Source organism: Peromyscus eremicus, chromosome 19, assembly GCF_949786415.1.
Source record: "Peromyscus eremicus chromosome 19, PerEre_H2_v1, whole genome shotgun sequence".
Taxonomy (NCBI): domain Eukaryota; kingdom Metazoa; phylum Chordata; class Mammalia; order Rodentia; family Cricetidae; genus Peromyscus; species Peromyscus eremicus.
Window position 1 is genome coordinate 38,215,827 of NC_081435.1, and position 19,519 is coordinate 38,235,345.

Below are 19,519 nucleotides of genomic sequence, written 5' to 3' on the forward strand. Positions count from 1 at the left end.
TCTTTATATTTTGTTAAAAGCCAGCAGTATTATCTCTTTGTACTTAACAGCAATGCTTATTGTCAATTAAAGGCATTGTATTCTTATTTGGATTGGTGTTAGCCAAAAATGAGAAAGCCTTTTCCATGAGTTCTTGGAGAAGTACCCTTTCAGTCCCTGACCCAGGAATAATGAGATTGGCAATTAATTCAGCTGCTTGGGGCATTTAATAGCTTTCTCTATACCAGAGTAGAAACTAGAAATAGTGTTAGGAATTGGAGGGAAAGTGGCACTTTAAACAACTGACATCCTGCTCTCATGAAGTCTGTAATCAGATATGGGATAGGCAAATAAATAGATAATCAAAATGATTATGTTAATGGATATATAGGTATAAACAGGACCTCTTGGATTGGATGTATTAGAATTTTCCTCTGGCAGTAGAATCAAGGGAAGGGTTCTTTCCTTTTATCATTTATCTCTTCTAGTATTGTTTCCACTTCTGTTTTAACTGTAGATAAATCGAACAGACAATTCTATTGATTTTTTAAAATCTTTTATCATGAAAGAAAACTTAATTTGGAGAATATTGTTTGTATGCTTTAAGTCAATTGCAGTCTTTATAGCTCTACATAGAACAACATGATCCAGATCTCATTAATATGATAGACAATTTAACTTTAACTCTATTAGAGACTATATTTGTAGTAACTGATTTGATTTGTACTTCAGTGTACTTGAGTACTTACATAAAAAGTAATGCCAAGGAACATTTTTTTATTCCTTTTTATGTTAAAATTTTTTCATAAAATATATTTTGATCATGTTTTTCCTCTCCCCTAACTCCTCCAGGAGCCTCTTTACTCATCTAGTTTTATGTTTGTGTTATGCTCCTCCCAATATACCCCCCAACTAAAACAGAAAAACCATTAAGACAAAAGTACCCAAACAAAAAGCCTATAAAAAATCATGGAGTTTGTTTTGTATTGGCCAATTACTCCTGGATATGGGACCTACCTTAGAATGTGGTTGATATATCCAGTGACACTCCATTGTAGAAAACTGATTTTTCCCTTTGCCAGCAGGTATTGACTTGAAATAACTATTGTGTTAGAGCTGGGACTTTGTATCCATTTTTCCCCTCTCAGTAATGGGACCCCATATGGCTTGAACTTTGCAGATCTTGTGTGTGCTGCCACAGTCTTTGAGTTCTTATGTGCATCAATCCTGTTGTGTCCAGAAGACACTCTCTTCTTGGAGTCATCCGTCATCTTTGACTCTTACAGTCCTTCTGCCTCCTCTTATGCTTAAATCCCTCTACCTTCAGGGGAGGGGTTTGATAAAGACACTTATTTAGGACTGAGTGCTACAAAGTCTCTCATTCTCTGTACGTTGTCCTGTTGGTGAATCTCTTTGTTAATCACCATCTACTGCAAGAAGAAGCTTCTCTGATGAGGGGTTGAATCAGGCACTATGGGTAGAGCAATATGCCATTAGGAGTCATTTTATTGCTGTGTCCCTTTAGCAGAATAATAGTAGTGGGTTTTCTCCCAGGCCCATGACCTATCTAGTTTCAGGTTCTTGAGCACTTTAACAGTGTCAGATGTGGGTTTCATTTCATGGAATGGGCCCTGAATCCAGTCAGAAAATGGTTGGTTAATCCCATAACATTTGTGCCACTGTTATACCAGTATACCTTGCAGGCAGGTTGCTGTTCTAGGTCACAGGTTCATAGCTAGGTGAGATTGATGGTAGTTGTTCTTTTCCAGTAGTATGCAGAGTACCTTCCAGCACCATGAACACTAGACAATAGGAGTAAAGCTTCTAGTAGGGGACCAACTTAGTTTCTCCATTTCCGATAACACAAGTAAACCTTGTCTTCAACAATAGGGACTCACTGTCAGGTTGTAGAGAGCAACTAATATAGCCTTGACAGTTGCCTGTGATATTTCAGAGAGGAAGGGTTCCTGGCACCCCTTTGACCGACAATAAGATGTAACTCATTCCTGGCGCTCACTGGAGGTTTTACTTGGTGATATAAGATGTCTTGAGGTAGTGCACACCTTTAATCCCAGCACTGGGAGGCAGAGCCAGGCGGATCTCTGTGAGTTCGAGACCAGCCTAATCTACAGAGTGAGATCCAAGACAGGCACCAAAGCTACACAGAGAAACCCTGTCTCGAAACCTGCCCCCCCAAAAAAGATGTCTAGTTGGGTCATTGTCTTTCCCCTATCTGGTGACTCCATTTAAATTCCTTTCATATGTGTGTATATACATGTATATGGAAACTTCTATAATAGAAGATTTCCATATGGTCTTTGAAATGGCCTTTAGTCTTACTTTTCCCTCATATTTCCCCCTTTACCCTGTCTTCTTATCCCCCTTGACATTTAACCCTCCTATTGTAGTTTCCCCTCTATCTCCCTATAACACTATATTCTATTTCCCCTTCCTTGAGACATCCTCTTCTGCCCCCTGGTTCCTTACTAGTTCCTAACATTGTGGTTATTTAGCACACACATCAAAAACTTATAAGCTAATATCCACATATTAGAGAAAACGTGGTATTTGCCCTTTGTGATCTGTCACTCAGGATTATGTCACTCAGGATGATTTTTTCCAGTTCATTCATTTATCTGCAAATTTCATAATTTTATTAAACAATTGAATAATAGTCCATTGTGTAAATGTACCACATTTTTCATTATTCATTTATCAGTTGATGGACATCTAGGCTGTTTCCAATTTCTGGCTATAAAAAATAAGTTCAATTTAAAAGGAGTTAAGTTTTTCTCAAATAAAAGAAGGTAAGTATAATGTCAATAATGAAAATAGAAAGTGTAAATGTATTCTATGTTACAGTTGTTCAAAATTTCAATTTTGTGATTTGTTTTTCTTTATAGACATCCCACTTCTTCCATCTATTACATCTTTAAGTTTAAGTGAAAATGAAGAGAAGTGTGGACCTTTTGTGGTACACTGGTTAAACAATAAAGAGCTGCATTTTACATTGTCCATGGAAGTCTTCTTACAGCAACTTAGAAAAAGTTTTGAACAGCCCTCATCAGAGGCCAGTGTAGAAGACTCTATTCAGGCAGATATAAAATCTGATGAAGGTAAAGACTTAAGAAGGATGAAATTTTAAATTTTCAGCCATAAATGAATAGTTTTCATATGAGGATAAAACTACATATTGTCAGAGATAATCTCCAAGATTGTTATGGTATAATGTAAATACAGATTAGCTCATTTAATAATTTGGTACAAATGTTCTTGCTCATGTCACTTATTTTTCATTTAAATCTGATAAATAATGTTTTAATTGCCTCTTTAAAAACTTCTTCGTATTCCTGATACAGGAGTTGAGGAGAGGGCATATAGTCTGGGCTTTTTGAAAGAAGTAAAGCTATGCATGCTTGTGTATGTTAATAGCCCTGGTAGCTGTCTGATTACTAAGTTAACTTCATTGCCTTTATTTCTTGTTAATACAAAAGTAAAGTTTTTCATTTTAAATTTGTTTAGAAAGCTCTGTCTTAATTTATAGTGATAGCTTTATTGTATTCACTTGGTTCATGAACTCTTTTGCTTATAGAAATGGAGGATGGTGTTGATGATTTAAAAATAATTCATGAGAAGAAGGAATTGGGTGAAGATAAAATGTTACCAAACTCAAGTTTTACACCATTATCGTCAGCCGCCATTGATCATCAGATTGAAGTGCTTCTGTCTGAATGGAGTAAAAATGCAGACATGCTTTTCAGTATTCATCCCATGGATGGTTCTTTACTAGTTTGGCATGTAGATTGGCTGGATGAATACCAGCCTGGTATGTTTCGTCAAGTACAGGTACTGTTAATCATCTATATCAACTATAATGCGTTGCTTCTTTTTTATGTAAGTATATGTTCTAATGCCTACTTTCTTAATTCTAGGTGTCCTTTGTCTCCAGAATCCCTGTAGCTTTCCCCACAGGTGATGCAAACTCTCTCTGTAAAAGCATAGTTATGTATGCCTGTACTAAGAATGTTGACTTGGCTATTCAACAAGGAAAACAGAAACCTACTGGCCTCACTCGTTCCACGTCAATGCTTATTTCCTCTGGTCACAGTAAATCATCGAACAATTTAAAATTAAGTATTTTTACTCCTAACGTTATGATGATTTCAAAGCATGCTGATGGTTCTTTGAATCAGTGGCTGGTTAGTTTTGCTGAGGAATCTGCTTTTTCTACAGTTCTTAGTATTTCTCACAAATCCAGATATTGTGGTCATCGTTTTCATCTTAATGATTTAGCTTGCCACTCAGTGTTACCATTACTACTGACAACTTCACACCATAATGCATTAAGGACACCCAATGTGGGTAACCAAAAGCAAGCTCATGACACTGTAAATACTGAGGAATGTTTCTTGACACAGCAAAATAAAAACAATGTTGATACGGCATTTCAAGATCCCAACGCGATTTATAGTGAACTTATTCTTTGGAGAGTTGATCCAGTTGGGCCATTATCTTTTTCTGGAGGAGTGTCTGAGCTGGCCCGGATTAATTCTCTTCATGTTTCTGCCTTTTCCAATGTGGCATGGCTACCTACTCTTATACCCAGTTACTGTCTAGGTAAGCATACTGTGATTTTATTTCAGTTATTTGATTTTCAGACACTCTTGCTAAAAGGTTAAATAGTAAATGTTTATAAATACTTTCTAGGTGCATACTGCAACTCTCCTAGTGCATGCTTTGTAGCTAGTGATGGACAATATCTGAGGTTATATGAAGCAGTTATTGATGCCAAGAAACTTTTATATGAGCTTTCCAATCCTGAAATTTCTGTAAGTACTAGCTTTATGATGTTTTTAGATATGTAACCTATACTTACCTGGCTTGTTCTAGAGTTGTGACCTATAATTTATGACAGATAAGTGTATTTTTTGTCCAATCCTGAAATTTCTGTAAGTACTAGCTTTATGATGTTTTTAGATATGTAACCTATACTTACCTGGCTTGTTCTAGAGTTGTGACCTATAATTTATGACAGATAAGTGTATTTTTTGTACTATATTTTTTTCACATTAGTCTTGTACTTATGTAGTGATTTTAAGTTAAGTCCTTTCATTATTTTTAGGTTGGGTGTGTAGCTCAGTGGTTGAGCACATATGTTAACACTCTGTGGTCCATGAGTTCAAGACCCAACCCCTCCCTCTGACCAAAAAAAAAGAAAAGTGTGGTTATGTGTTTCTCTGCTCAGAGATAAATGGGGACTACCTGTTGTAGAAGACGTTGTTGGTTCCTGTATAGTTAAAGAGAGCTAGAATAGTGAGAGTGGAATTTTAATCTTAGACATGAACAGAAAAAGCCCTCACCTTAGTTGCAGCCCAGGCAAGTTTTTGGATGCCTATGTAACACATTTACTGTCGAAGAGACCCTGTTTCTTTTTAAGTCTAACTAGTCGAAGCCACTGGCTGTAATTACTGAGCACCTCAACTTAGAAAGCATTTCTGCAATTTTCAGTTCTAGTGGTTAGTCAGGGTTTTGTTTTTAGTTGGTTGTTTGACTTTACAAAATAAAAAAAAAAATTTTTTTTTGAGACATAGGCTAGCCTTGGACACATAGCTCTTTTGCTTCACTTTTTTTTTTTTTTGTTTGAGACATAGGCTAGCCTTGAATATACAGCTCTTTTGCTTCACGTTTTTTTGTTGTTGTTGTTTGAGACATAGGCTAGCCTTGAACACACAGTTCTTTTGCTTCAAACACCTGTGTGTTTTAATTGTAGGCATTTGCCAACATGCCATGCTTGTTTGGTGTTTTTTTGTTTGTTTGTTTTGTTTTGTTTTTTTGTTTTTTTTTGAGACAGGGTTTCTCTGTGTAGCTTTGCGCCTTTCCTGGAACTCACTTGGTAGTCCAGGCTGGCCTGGAACTCACAGAGATCCTCCTGGCTCTGCCTCCCGAGTGCTGGGATTAAAGGCGTGCGCCACCACCGCCCAGCCGCTTGTTTGGTGTTTTTAAATATCTCCTGAGGCAGCCTTCAGGCTGTGCTTAAGCTTCCTGCTTAGGAGATTCTAGCCTAAGTTACTATCAGTTACTAGTTGTTTTAATGTTCAGATTGTAAAGTAGTAGAGTCCTTGGTTTATTCTATTCTATTTGACGGTAAGTTCTTTTTAAAGTATAATTTTACCAAACACAATGTTTTGCAAACTATGTGTATGTACACACACACACACACACACACACACACACACACACACACACACACACATCGCTTTAGTAGAAAGAGACATTTATTGAGGTATTGTTTTAACTGCTGGGAATTTAGTTGCAAAAAATCAAACTGATAGCACAAAGTTCATTCTAGTGAAGCAAGATAGCTGACTGCAGGGAACTAAATAAAAATACATTGACTAACAAGTACTGTGGAGAGAAACAGTGTTGCAAGAGAAATAGGGAGTGTCCCTTAAATTGCTGTGTATGGGAAAGCTTTATAGAAAAGACTTGAAGGAGTGGAGTGAGCTTGACATGTGGCTACCGGAAGAGTGATCTAAAAAGAAGGTTGACCTGTTCAAGGACCCTGCAGCCAAAATTTGTTGGTTATATAATAGGACACTAAGGAGATAATGTGGAATAAAGTAAGATAGAGTAGTCAAGAATTAAAGCAGAAAAGTAACCTGCTCAGATACTATGGAGGCCTTATAGTCCATTCTGGTGACTTGTACTTCTGCCTAAAATGACATAGAAACTGTAGCGAGTCTTTCTCTGTCCTGCCAGCTAGCTCACAAATAACCACAGAGACGTCTTATTAATTATGAAAGCTCAGCTAATAGCTTAGGCTTGTTTCTGACTGGCTCTTATAAATTAAATTAACCCATGTCTTTTAATCTCCATTCTTTTACGTGGCTGGGTTACCTTTACTTTGTAATGCCCATGTTGCTTCCTCTGTGTCTTGCTGGCAGCTCCACCTTCTTCTCAGCATTCTCTCTGCCCTGAAAATCCTGCCTAGTTATTGGCCATTTAGCTTTGTATTAAACCAGTCACAGTGACATATCTTCACAGTGTAAAAGAATATTCCACAACAAGAAACCATTGAAAGTTATGCTCATATAACAATGATTTGATGTAGGGTTGGTTTTTTTTTTTTTTTTTTTTAATAAGTCACTGTGACAACTGTAGTGCTACTATGTCGAAAAAAGTAGAATGAGAGAGACCAATTTAAAAAAGCTATAACCCTAGTCCAGGAGAAAGATAAGGAGCCAAGAATGGTAATGAGGGTTAATGTTAGAAACACTAAAAAGGGGCCAAATTTTAAATGTATTTTGAGTGTAAGTAGTTAAGATTGGACAGGATTTTGGATGTGAGGAAAAAGATGACTGTCATAATTTGCGTGAGCCTCATGTAAAGTAGCATTGCTATGGTTGAAATGAGGAAGAATGTACAACTAGCAGGTTTAGAAGAATAGGGGAATTTAAGATTCTTGCCTTGGACATACTCATTTTGAGTTACCTATTTGATATCCAAGAGGTCCAATAAAGTTTCCTTTGGGTTTTAGAAGAAGGTGTGAACTGAAGATATAAAATAAGTAGCTGAGGCCAGACATGGTGGTACATGCCTTTCTTGGAAGAGAGAGACAGGCAGATCTCTGAATTCCAAGCCAGCCTGGTCTGCATAGCGAATTCCAGGACAGCCAGGCTGTATAGAAAGACCCACATCTCAAAAAAAAAAAAACAACAACAATAACAAGGACTATTGGCAGATTTAAAGTTGCAGCGGTACATGTAATTGTAGGAGGGAATATAGTTAGAAAAAATAAGTGATAGAAGTATTGAATAGTACAACATTATATTATTAAAAATATGGTTTATATGGTATTTTATAGAATGTCAAGGAAGTATTCCTAGGAGAGAGTGATCACTAGGATCAAATGCTACTGAAAAGTTAAGTATGTGAAGACAGAAATGAACACTGAATTTCACAATATGTGAGGACATAATGAGTCAATAGGTCAGCGTATTTGGGCTAACGATATGATTCAGTGGGCAAAGTGCTTGCTGCACAAGCCTGACCCAGAAACCACATAAAAGCTGAGTACTGTAGTGCATGTCTGTAAGAAACCTACTAGCCAGCTAGTTTGGCATACAAATGAGGTGGATGACAAGGGCAACACTCAAGGTTGCCCTTCTACCTCCGTAGACATACTGTGGCATATGAATGTGGGCTCTTGCTCACTGTCTCTCTGTCACTTTGTCTCTCCCCTTGCCTCCCCCCACCTTTTTCATACATACACACACATGCTCACAATCACAACAGAAACATGGGGTGGTGGGAAGGGGAACTGGAGAGATGAATCAGCAGTTAAGAGCATGTGCTGTCTTTTCAGGACCCTAGTTTAGTTCTCAGTACTCCATCCCAACCACCTGCAGACCCACCTCCAGGGTATTCAACACCTCTGGCCTCTGCAGGCACCTGCCTTTACATACCCATACCCATACATACGTACATATAATTTTTAAAATTAGATTAAATTCTTATAGAAATCTGTAGAAACAAGATGTTAACTTACATCATTAGCTGTCTTTTCCACCTCAAAATCAACGTTTTAAGTACTTTGAGTTTGTTGGTAGACCACTTGGCTTAGTTTAAGTAAGATCCTGAGTTCCATCCCCAGTCCCACTAACACACACACACACACACACACACACACACAAATTACCTTGAAATTCAAATAGAGTGTTTATCAAGGTAGAGAAACTATTCTTATGATGGCTAATAAGGAGACTCTTAGTCAGGGGATGTAGCTCAGTGAAAGACCATGTGTTTAGCATGCACAAGGCCTTGAGTTTCATTCTCAGTATAACAACAAAATAAATATCTGAAAGACTGATATTTTAAAAGCCTTGCTTAGAATATATCCAGAAAGTTGAAGGCAGTCTTTCACTTTGGTTGATATAAAATACTTTCCCCCTAAGGTACTAAGCTTGCCTTCTTTTACCCCCTGTACCTCTTGAGCTGTAATTCTATTCATTTCTGTGTAATTTTTATTAAGGTAAAATCCTATAATGTTTATAGTTGAAAGAAACTATTTAGACCGACTTGAGTTCCTTATTTATCTTAATTATGGTTGAAGTATTTTATATTTTTTAGTTACTTTTGAATTTGTTTACTAAAGGATTTTTTTTTTTAACAGAAATATGTTGGTGAAGTGTTTAATATCGTCAGTCAGCAATCAACAGCCAGGCCAGGCTGCATTATTGCATTAGATCCCATTACCAAGCTTGTAAGTATTATTTTTCTGCTGTTTAGCATTAGGTAGATGACATATATAGAGACTCACCACAGAGGTTTCCTGGTGAGATCTGAGCTTGCTTTACCCACCAGGGCTGCATAGGGGAATGATTGGACCACGGGCATGGTTACCAGGTGTTTGGAAGGGTCTACATTTGGCTGTGCAGTATGCTTTGATCTACCAAGGGGGAAGTCTTTTCCCCCACCCCTTGGCATTGTTATACAAAGCCCTTTTGAAAGACAGAAGGGGCCAGTGGATTTTGATCCAGGTCCTCCCAAAGCTATCTTGTGTTTCTGTCTGTCTCCTTTCTGCTATCTTTGTATCTAAAAGTTTCTTATTCATCTCTTTTCCTCATAGGAACCCTTTAAAAGGTGGGAGCTGGCCTCCCACAAATGCTGTCCTGAACAGGGACTTAGGTTCAGGGACCCCCACAGATGGTGCCCTGAACAGGAAATAAGGTTCAGGGACCCCCACAGATATATATGTCAATTTATGTTGGTATTTATTTATCTCAGCATGGCAGAAAAACCCAGTTGCTTCATGTTTTTCAAGAAGATTTCATTTTGAATAACCTTGAAAAGAAAAGTCTGGGGAAAGATAACATTTTATTGGATCCAGGTAAGGAAAAATTTTGCTGTGATGAGAAATATTATGCAGCTTATGTTACATAGTTTATAAAGATGAATTAATACACCTCAAGTTGTATTTCAGGTTGATTTTCTTTTAACATAAATACTGTTACCTCTTTCTTTTGTCTGTGAATGTATGTGTTTATTTATGTGGTCTAATTAGTAGCCTAGACTGGCATTGAAATACCCTGCTCAAGGTATCCTCTTGCTTCAGCCTCCTGAATAGCTTGAATATACATATATAGCCCTTCTTGTAGCATATCTTTTTACTCTTAACCAAGAAATAGACAAACAAACAAATCAGAGCAAATTGACTGTTTATTAGTTGAATATTACTTTGCTCTTAAGTTCCGCCCTGCTGCCTGATCTCCTTCCAAGCCCGTTTTTTAAACTGACCTGGTGATTGAGCAAACTAAGCTAGTGTTCTATGATTGAGCCATACCCCCAGCCCAGTTACATGTTACGTTAGGTACACAACAGAGGAATCTGTTATTACCATGTGAGTGAGTGGGTGCTCTTTACATGGATGTATTTTTTTTTGAAAAATGTGGACACCTGACTTTCCAGAAGCCCATAATTTAAAGAAATAAATATTTAAAACTGTAATGTTATTAGTTTAAACAGTGTCTTAATTAATATAAATATATGTATAATAAAGCATTTATAATAAAAGTTCATTTTTAACTAAATTCTACCACCTAACCTTATTGTTAACTTGCATGAAGGAAAGCTGAGAAAACAGCTAAAATTTATTGGTTATCAGTTTTAATTACAGAGACAAACCAAACTGGGTAATTTCTCTCCTGAAGACTAAAATCCAGTAAGCAGTTACACTATGTCAGTGAAGTCAGTTATTATGTCTCAGATAATATTAACTGTATTATTTATTTGTTTCAGATCTTTTTCTTAAAAGTACATTCTTTCTTCTGCATTTCCCACTTTACTTCTGAGAAGTATTACTTAGAGTTCTGCACTTTAACATTGGTAGTGTCTTACTGTGATTTCAGCTAGCTTTTTATCATTTTCCTTGAGAGTTTATGAACTGTGAAAATATACTTTTTTCATGTGCTTTTTTAATTTTGGACATCCTAGCTAAAGATGAGAGGAATAAAGGGATGGCAAGATCGCTCAGACAGTAAAATGCTTGTCACATAGCATGAAGAATCTGAGGTTAGTCTCTAGAACCCTGGGTCAAATACAAAGTAGAGAGTGATTGTGGAAGAGTTCCAGCAGCAGCCTCTGGCCTCAGCACACTTGCACATGCTTGAGTATCCCCCCCCCAAACACACACACACACACACACACACACACACACACACACCCACACACACACACACACACGGCGATGACAGGCTTAAGATAAGGAATACAGAAATGAAGCATTCTTTTTCTGTATGATATTAAGGGTGTTAATATTGTTAATCTTTTTGGAGCATGAAAATTTGAGGAAATTTTTTAAATAGAGATTGAGAGAAAAACAACAGAGCAGGCAAGCTGTAAGTCTTGGCATCTGCTAGGAGGAGGGAGAAGTGAAAGAAGAGAGAAATACATGCCTTTTAAGGTTAGTATCTGAGAAAGCTACCAGGGTCAGCAGTGGAGGACAAGTACCACATGGCAAGGGTGAGGGCAGCTTCAGGAAAAGTGAAAAGAAGCCCACAGTGTCAAGGAACTCATGCCGAGACTTTGACCAGTATTTGAAAAAAAGAATAGAAAGTCTTGTGAGGTGGAGAACACCTTAATGTCAGCTTTTAGGAAGCTGAGGCAGGCACATCCCAATGAGTTTGAGGTCAGCCTGGTCTACAGAGTGAGCTCCAGGCCAGCCAAGACTATGTAGTGAGACCCTGTCTAAAAAGAAAAAAAAAAAAAAAAGAAAAGAATAATCAAAAGGAAAATGTCAGCAGACTACATGGCAAAGGAACCACAGTGCTGGAGCCACAGTACTGCATGATATGGCCCTGCAAGTGGCATATACTTCAAGGGCATAGGCAGATAGAGGAGTTACCTGCTGCACCTAGGGGCGGTGCTTCAAGGTTATAGACAGACAGCTAACCACTACAAGATGGCCTTTCCCACCCAGGTTTGTGACATTTTCTTCTATAATTTTATTAAAAATGTTTGTATGCCTTTACCATTTAATTCTTCTCCTCTTGTATTCTAATAGTGTGTAAGTTTGCCATGTTTTCCAGAGCTTTTGCATGTTGGGTTCATGCATTTAAAAGAAATTGTCATTGACTTTGTCCAATTCCTCCATTTTGTCTTCTTACCCTGATAGTCTATCTTCACGTGATCCATTGTGTTGGTAAGGCTTTTCACTGAAGTTCTTATGTGACCCATTATGTTTTTCATTTCTGTCATTATTTTGATTTGGGTTGTCAATTTTTCTATTCCTTTATTAAATTCTATTTTTATATCTTATATTGACTTCTTTATTTCATGCAACTATTTGTGTTCTCTTTGAAAATACTCATCTTTGAGTTGTTTTACGATATTCATAAACATTCTTTGGAATTCTGCATCTGGAATTTCATCTAAGTCATTTTAATCAGAGGTCATTAATATGGGTGTAGGCAGGAGTTTCTCTCCACCTGCCTGTTCCCAAGTATCCAGCAGCCACTTCCCAGATAATTGGCTCAGAGGCTTAATATTACTTAGAAATGTTTGGCTGGTAGCTCAGGCTTATTACTAACTAGATCGTACACTTAAATTAACCCATAATTCTTATCTATGTTTAGGCATGTGGCTTGGTACCTTTTCTTAGTGTGACATTCTCATCTTGCTTCCTCTGCATCTGGCTGGTGACTCCTGACTCTGCTCTTCCTCTTCCCAGAATTCTCCTTATCTGGTCATCCCACTTATACTTCCTGCTTGCTACTGACCAATCAGCATTTTATTAAACCAATTCGATTGACAAATCTTTACAGTGTACAAGATCATGTCCCACAACATATGGGATTGATAATTTTTGGAGGAAACACTTTATCTTGGTTCTTCATGTTACTTGTGTTTTGCTCTGGGATCTGCACTTCTGGGATTAGATTGTTAGTTAAGGTTTGCTGTTGTTTTTGTTCTTTTAATTCAGGTTTTTCTGCCATTGAATGAGTTTGTAATGTTCAGGAGAGACTAGGCTGTAGTATAATTGGGATGGTTGTTTTTTTTTGGCTGGTAGACTGGTTTTCTAGGCACTGGGCTCTATCTCTACTTTGCCTCTGTGAGTTGAGTACTCTCTGCAGTAACAGCCGGTATTCTCTTGGTTAACCAGTTCCAATAATCAAGTAGCATGTTTCTAAAATTTTAAAGTATTGTTGGGTCTGGGATCTCTTAATAATGGGGACAGGCCACCAAAATCTATTAAACCAGAAGCAAACTTTATTCCAGAAAAATAAAAAATAAAAAAAAATTATAAAACACTGCGGGGCACAAAAGCTTATCAGCTAACTGAGACCACAGCCAATGTTGGAATTCTTAGGCTGTGGCAATGTAGGTGGGTACTGGCCCCCTTTTATAGTATCAAGCACAGGGTACATGCTTGGAGTCACGTAGAAACATCAGGCATGGGATGCATGCTAGAAGTCTTGCTTGTTTTTTTGTTTGTTTGTTTGTTTGTTTGGTTGGTTGTTTTTTGTTGTTGTTTTTTGTTTTTTTATTTTTTTTGAGACAGGGTTTCTCTGTGTAGCTTTGGAGCCTTTCCTGGAACTCACTCTGTAGCCCAGGCTGGCCTTGAACTCACAGAGATCTGCCTGCCTCTGCCTCACGAGTGCTGGGATTAAAGGCACGAGCCACGACTGCCCGGCTGCTAGAACTCATGTAGAAACAACTATTAAAAGTTAACTTTGAGGGGCTGGAGAGATGGCTCAGAGGTTAAGAGCATTGACTACTCTTCCAGAGGTCCTGAGTTCAATTCCCAGCACCTACATGGTGGCTCACAGCCATCTATAATGAGATCCGGTGCCCTCTTCTGGCATGCAAGGATACATGGAGGCAGAATGTTGTATACATAATAAATAAATAAATCTTTTAAAAAAAAGTTAACTTTGGTTTCAGTTGTGAGTGGTAGGGGGTTATTGAAGAATAGCTAACCCAGGGCTGCAAAGGTCAGTCTTTAATAAAAGTAAATTAACATTTGGTTTGTTGACAGAACTGCCCATCTTAAAACACAGAGGGGCCCAGTTAAAGGTTAATCTTTTTTTTTTTTTTTTATTAGCCAAGCTGATGGCTGTTAGTTGCCATTCCTTAAGTTTATAATTTTATATTTCTATATTCCTGGGCCCTTCAGTATCAGTTAGGGATAAAGGGACCCCAGTGGCACTGTGTATACTGACAATATGAGTAGAGTGGAAAAGAAAGACGTAAGCAATCCAGCTAGACTGGTGATAAGTATTGACATATGTAGCAATGGAACAATTGATTCAAAGTTTTAAAAAATGGAGTGGGTATATGGGAGTTTTAGTGAACTAGATAAGCCTCTTGGCTTTTAGAGATATAACATGAGGAGGGATGGATGCTGAAAAGAGAAAGGAAGAAAAATAAATAATGAGAGTAAAATAGTAATAAGCATGTACAAAGCCCTACTTACTGTCCTTTTTAAAAATCTTTTTGAGACTGGGTCTTTTTACATGGCCCAAGGGTGTCCTGGAACTTGTTATTTAGATGAGGCTGGCCTTGAACTTGGATCCACTTGTTCTGCCTCCTGACTGAAGAATGCTGGGATTAAAGGTGTTGCACCACCATGCCAGGCTCCCTACTGTGTTTATAAAGATAAGAAATAGTTGTAGGGAAGGTATGGGAATATAAATGCTTTGTCTCCCTGGCCCGTGTCTGGGCTGTACTCTTGACTTTTAGGGTCCTGTTCTCTTGCGGACTCCCCCTCCCCTTGCATGTGTATGGAGTTTTCTGTTAAGTAGGCTGTGGCTAGCCTAGGCAGTCTCTACCTTCTTGTCCCAGAGTTGGAGCAGCTGGTAACTACAGTGCCTATGGCACTGTTTATAGCTTACGTTTAGCTCCGATAGCTTTGCCTTTTCCAACTGGGGCACTGACGGCGACCCTGGCAGCAGTTTCTGAGAAGCCTTTTATGAAATCTCTGCTTTGGTGTCTTTCCTTTTGGAGTCCTTTAGTCAAATTTGCTGTGGTGGCAACAACTGCTTGGTTTCAGTTGTAGCGTCAAGTTCAGTCTGATGATAGAGGAAGTTCATGGTCTAATGGTTGAAGATGTTTGTTGACTCTTGATCAAATCAGTTCAGAGACTGGAGAAGTAGATGACGGAGTAATAAAATATTCTTGTTCTCTGTTTTTGATGCAGTAATCAGGCACTGGTTCTGACATGGCTTCTAAGGTGCCATCTTACCTAGAAGTCCTGTGGTCACCTTTCCTTTTTGGTTTTCTTTTTAAAACTTTTCTTACACAAATTTAAAATGGTAAAGCTTTTTTGTACCCTAATAATAGTTGTTTTCACCTTTTTAAGATTTTTAAATGAATTTATTTTATATATACATATACAATGATGAAATTCCTGATAGTTATTTTCTGTCTTTCTCCAGACCTCTGATTTTTTTCAGATTTATTTTTTTAACTTTCTTTGTATTTATTCTTTGTGTCTTTCACATCATACATCTTGATCCCACACATTTCCCCATCCCTTCATATCCACCGTGTGCCCTTATAGCCCCCCCATAATAAAATAAAATTTAAGAGAGAAAAAAAGAGAAAAGAAAAATCTTGTCATGTTGTCATAGATGGAAGCTGTTGTGTGGCACAGTGAGTCACAGTAAACCCTTTTGTCCATATATCTTTACTTGCAAGTATTCATTGAAAAGAATCACTGGTCTAGTTCAAGGCCTCTGGTTTCTGCTATACTACTGATGCTGGGCCATCACTGGGACTTCTCTTGTATATCCTATTGTTGCCCTGTGTTGTGGAGATCCTGTAGCTTTGGATCTGCAGCTTTAGGGTCAGGGCTTCTCTTCCCCACCCACACTACCATATGGCAGATGAGGAGTGGAATCAACTCTGCTGTGCTGCCCAGGTGAGATTCAGGATCCACTTTCCGAGTGCTAAAGCTGGTAGGGGTGGAGGTCGCCTCTCTCACTCATCACATGTGGCAGGGGCAAAGGAGGAAGGGTATCTTTCCCTTGCCCTCACTACCACATGGCAGATGGGAGGGGAGGTGGCCAGCTATTCCACTCTGACAACCTCAGAGCCAGCTCACCTGGGCCTCTGCCAACAGGGTGTGAGAGCAGGCCCTGCACCCAACTGTATGACCCGGGCAAGGAGCAGGGCCCACTTTCCTGAGTACCTACAGCTTGTAAGGGGGAGTAGGCAGTAAGGGGCAAGGAGTAAGGGGGGACATTTCTTCCTAGCCTACCCACTACATGACAGACGAATAGTTGGAGACAGATCTCCCATGTTCACAACTTTGGGGCTGGCTCACCCACACCTCTGCCAACAGGGTGCTGCCCAGGTGAGGTGCAGGGCCTATTCTCCCTAGTCCTGCAGCTGGTGAGTGGCAGGGGCAGCTGTCCTGCTCTTATGACCTCAAGGTTCTCCCACCTGCCTCAGGCATGAGGGCGGGGAGGTTGGAGAATCTCTTCCCCGCCCATGCCACCCTATGGTGAGGTCAGATGTGTCACACTCACATTCTCTCTGGTGGCTTACCTGTGCCCTGGTCAACAGGGTCAGCTCCTTTATGCTACCTAGACAAGGTGCAGGGCCAACTTTCCCAAATGTTGCATCTGGTAAAGGAGAAGGTCAGCTCCCTCATCAGCTGGAGGCAGTAAGGGGGGCATCTTACCCTCACTCCCACCACCACTCTGCAGACGAGGTTAAACAGTACCAGCTATGCCCTTCTCACACCTTCAGGGCTGGCTCACCAGCACCCTTGTCTACACGGTCAACTCTGCTGTGCTGCCCAGGCAAGGCATAGGGCCTGTTCTTCTGAGTACTGTAGCTGGTGAGGGGTTGGCTTTCAGCATTTTTATATGTTCTTTTCTGTGATTTTCTATCATTGCATTTGTCTTGTGTGTGTTTGTTTGTGTCTGAGAGACAGAGACAGAGAGAGATTGAGATTAAAGACTGAATCCAGGACATAATGCTAAGCAAGCTTTCTATCAATGAACTATACCTGCAGCTTCTTTTATTTTGAGACAGGGTCTTGCCCAGGTTGCCCTTGAATTGGGATCTATCTGCATCAGCTGCCCAAGTAGCTAAGGTTACTGATACTGGTACCCATTTCTGACTATAATGTTAATTTTTGTTTAGATAATTATGTATATATGAAGAATAGATTGCAATGAAGAAATCTTACACTAAAATCTTTCATAAAAGAGGCAATAATGATCTACTGGTTTTATGATAATTTCAGAAAGATGCATTTAGTTACTTATTTCTGCAACTTTTATGCTATTTACACTTTGCAGTATGAATGAAGGATTTTTTCTTTCTTTTTTTTGTTGTTATTATTTTGTATGTGTGTGCTTGTGTAAATGCAGGTGTGCATATGCCAGGGTCATGCATGTGGAGGTCAAACATAACTTTTGGGGTTCAGTTCTTGCCTCCCTCTTGGACAGAGACTCATTTTTTCTAGTGTTGCTAACTGGAATGTGATCTTTCAGGCAAGTCTCCTATCTCTGCCTCTTAATGAAGGTACTGAGATTATAGTTATATGCTAGCACATCTGAACTCTTGTCATCAGGCTTGTATGGCAAGCACAGTTCTAGGCCATCTAGGACTAGTGAGGTTGGTAGGTCAAACAGTCGTCGCCGCCCCCCCCCCCCCCCCCCCCCCCCCCCCCCGTGTGCGTGTGAGACATACACACATAAAGGAAGTTTTTCTTGACTATGTTTTCTTATAAAGACTTCACATTTTTATATGGAACTAACCTTGGAAGGTCTGCATGTTGTCATCCTCCCCTGCCCTGAACAAGAGTTTCTCTGTGTAGCCTTGGCTGTCCTTGAACTCACTTTGTAGACCAGGCTGGCCTTGAACTTACAGAGATCCACCTACCTCTGCCTCTCAAGTGCTGGGATCAAAGGCATGGGCCACCACCCAGCTACCTTGGAAGGTTTTTAATAATATAATTTCATTGTGATATATTGGCCTAAAATACTGTGTTACATAGTTTCCATCTCTTTAGCAATGTCCTACTTACTAGGATCTCATTGTGAACAGTTCAGTGTTAATAACTATAATAAGACCTTTTAAGGTTAAAATGTTCAAATTCAACACTTAAAATTTTGACTTTGAAAATGAAATTACAGACAGCATGTATATAATTAAAATTTCAGGATAATGCAAAGTCATGCGCTAACACCATTGAGTACATTGTGTAATGCTGTTTTGTATTTTTTTAAGTTTCTTTCTCCAAGAAAGTGAAAAGCTTCTTTAACTTGGTATATTTAGTATACTATCTCATCTGTCTGTGTTAATGAAAAATATTCCTGATGTCAACAGGCAATTCACCTCATAGATTTTCTGAAAAGTTCTACCTGGTTGTTATAGAGTACACTCAAGACAACCGTTCACTGTTACGTATGTGGGATTTACACTTAAGGTCCATTCCTGTCTCACTGGGTAAGTCTACTTTGTTTTGTTGTTGTTTTTGTTTTTAGATTCAAGTAGACCTACATTTTCACAATTTGAAACTTTAGAGTTTTTTTTCTTTTACTTTATTACATAGTTCATAAAATCCTATATACATTTAGTTGAAAAATGGTTTTGTAAAACAGTGTTTATTCTTGTAAATACTATTGTTAAGATTATATATTAATTATATAAAATAATGAGTTTATTGGCTTTTTATAGATGTTTATAGTTCCTTGATCATATCTTCCCTTTCCCCTCTTCCTCTTTCTCCTCCTATTATCCTTTGTTTAGAATTAGTTTCTGAAACCATTCTTATATACTGGTTATAATTATTGTTTAGTTAGAATACCAAAAGTAAAATGACTTTTACTTTCTTCCTGTGTAGAGTGTCTACAATTTTATATTTCAGCTGTGTATTAAAAAGTAGTAATTACAATACTTACTCATAGAGAGTTCCCTCCCAGTTTTTGGTTCTGGTTTTTTTGTTTTACAGATGAAAGAACAGACACAAAACTATCAGAAGCTGTTTGGCTACCAGAAGAGCATTATTCCTCTTCTCCAGAGAAGATTCTGTCTCCGTTTTCACAGAGATTCCAGGCTTGCAGGGCAAATCTCCAGAGCACCAGCAGGCTCTCCCTATTCTCTGAAATGGTGTACAGCAAGGAGATGGATCTGCCGGAAGGAGTGGAGATAATCAGTGTTAAGCCTTCAGCAGGTCTGTAAGATCTACCAAAGAGACTGAGCCACCTTCATAAGGCATGAGTGTTTACCAGTGTTTCTAAAAGTAAATACTGTAACTCACTCTGAAATACACAGAAAGCAGAAGTGGAAATAATATATTGAAGGTTTAAATTTCTTATTATGTTTTCAAGTTATGTGACATTTGCCTAGAGTTTTGTTTCCCTGGTAACTCCAAATCCTTCAAGTTGAAAAAATTAATTATCACATTAGACAAAGAGCAAGTTTGTAGAATGTAGACAATAATAACTTTTACCTTACTTGCCAACTGTTTTAGTATTTATAGTAGTTTTCTGGAGCCATGTGCTAAGGCAGACAGTCCAAGGTT

General features: G+C 38.6%; 1 protein-coding gene across 3 annotated transcripts in view; it reads left to right on the top strand.

Moving 5' to 3' along the window:
* Positions 1–19,519, top strand: part of Dmxl1 (Dmx like 1) — a 150,826-nt gene that overhangs the window by 39,340 nt on the left and 91,967 nt on the right. For all 3 annotated transcript variants that reach the window (XM_059246411.1, XM_059246409.1, XM_059246410.1), the window contains exons 10-17: positions 2,883–3,095; positions 3,572–3,825; positions 3,912–4,596; positions 4,687–4,808; positions 9,152–9,241; positions 9,766–9,868; positions 18,322–18,441; positions 18,947–19,168. In XM_059246411.1, coding sequence (XP_059102394.1) covers positions 2,883–3,095; positions 3,572–3,825; positions 3,912–4,596; positions 4,687–4,808; positions 9,152–9,241; positions 9,766–9,868; positions 18,322–18,441; positions 18,947–19,168 — 1,809 coding nt within the window. The remainder of the gene's footprint in view (positions 1–2,882; positions 3,096–3,571; positions 3,826–3,911; positions 4,597–4,686; positions 4,809–9,151; positions 9,242–9,765; positions 9,869–18,321; positions 18,442–18,946; positions 19,169–19,519) is intronic.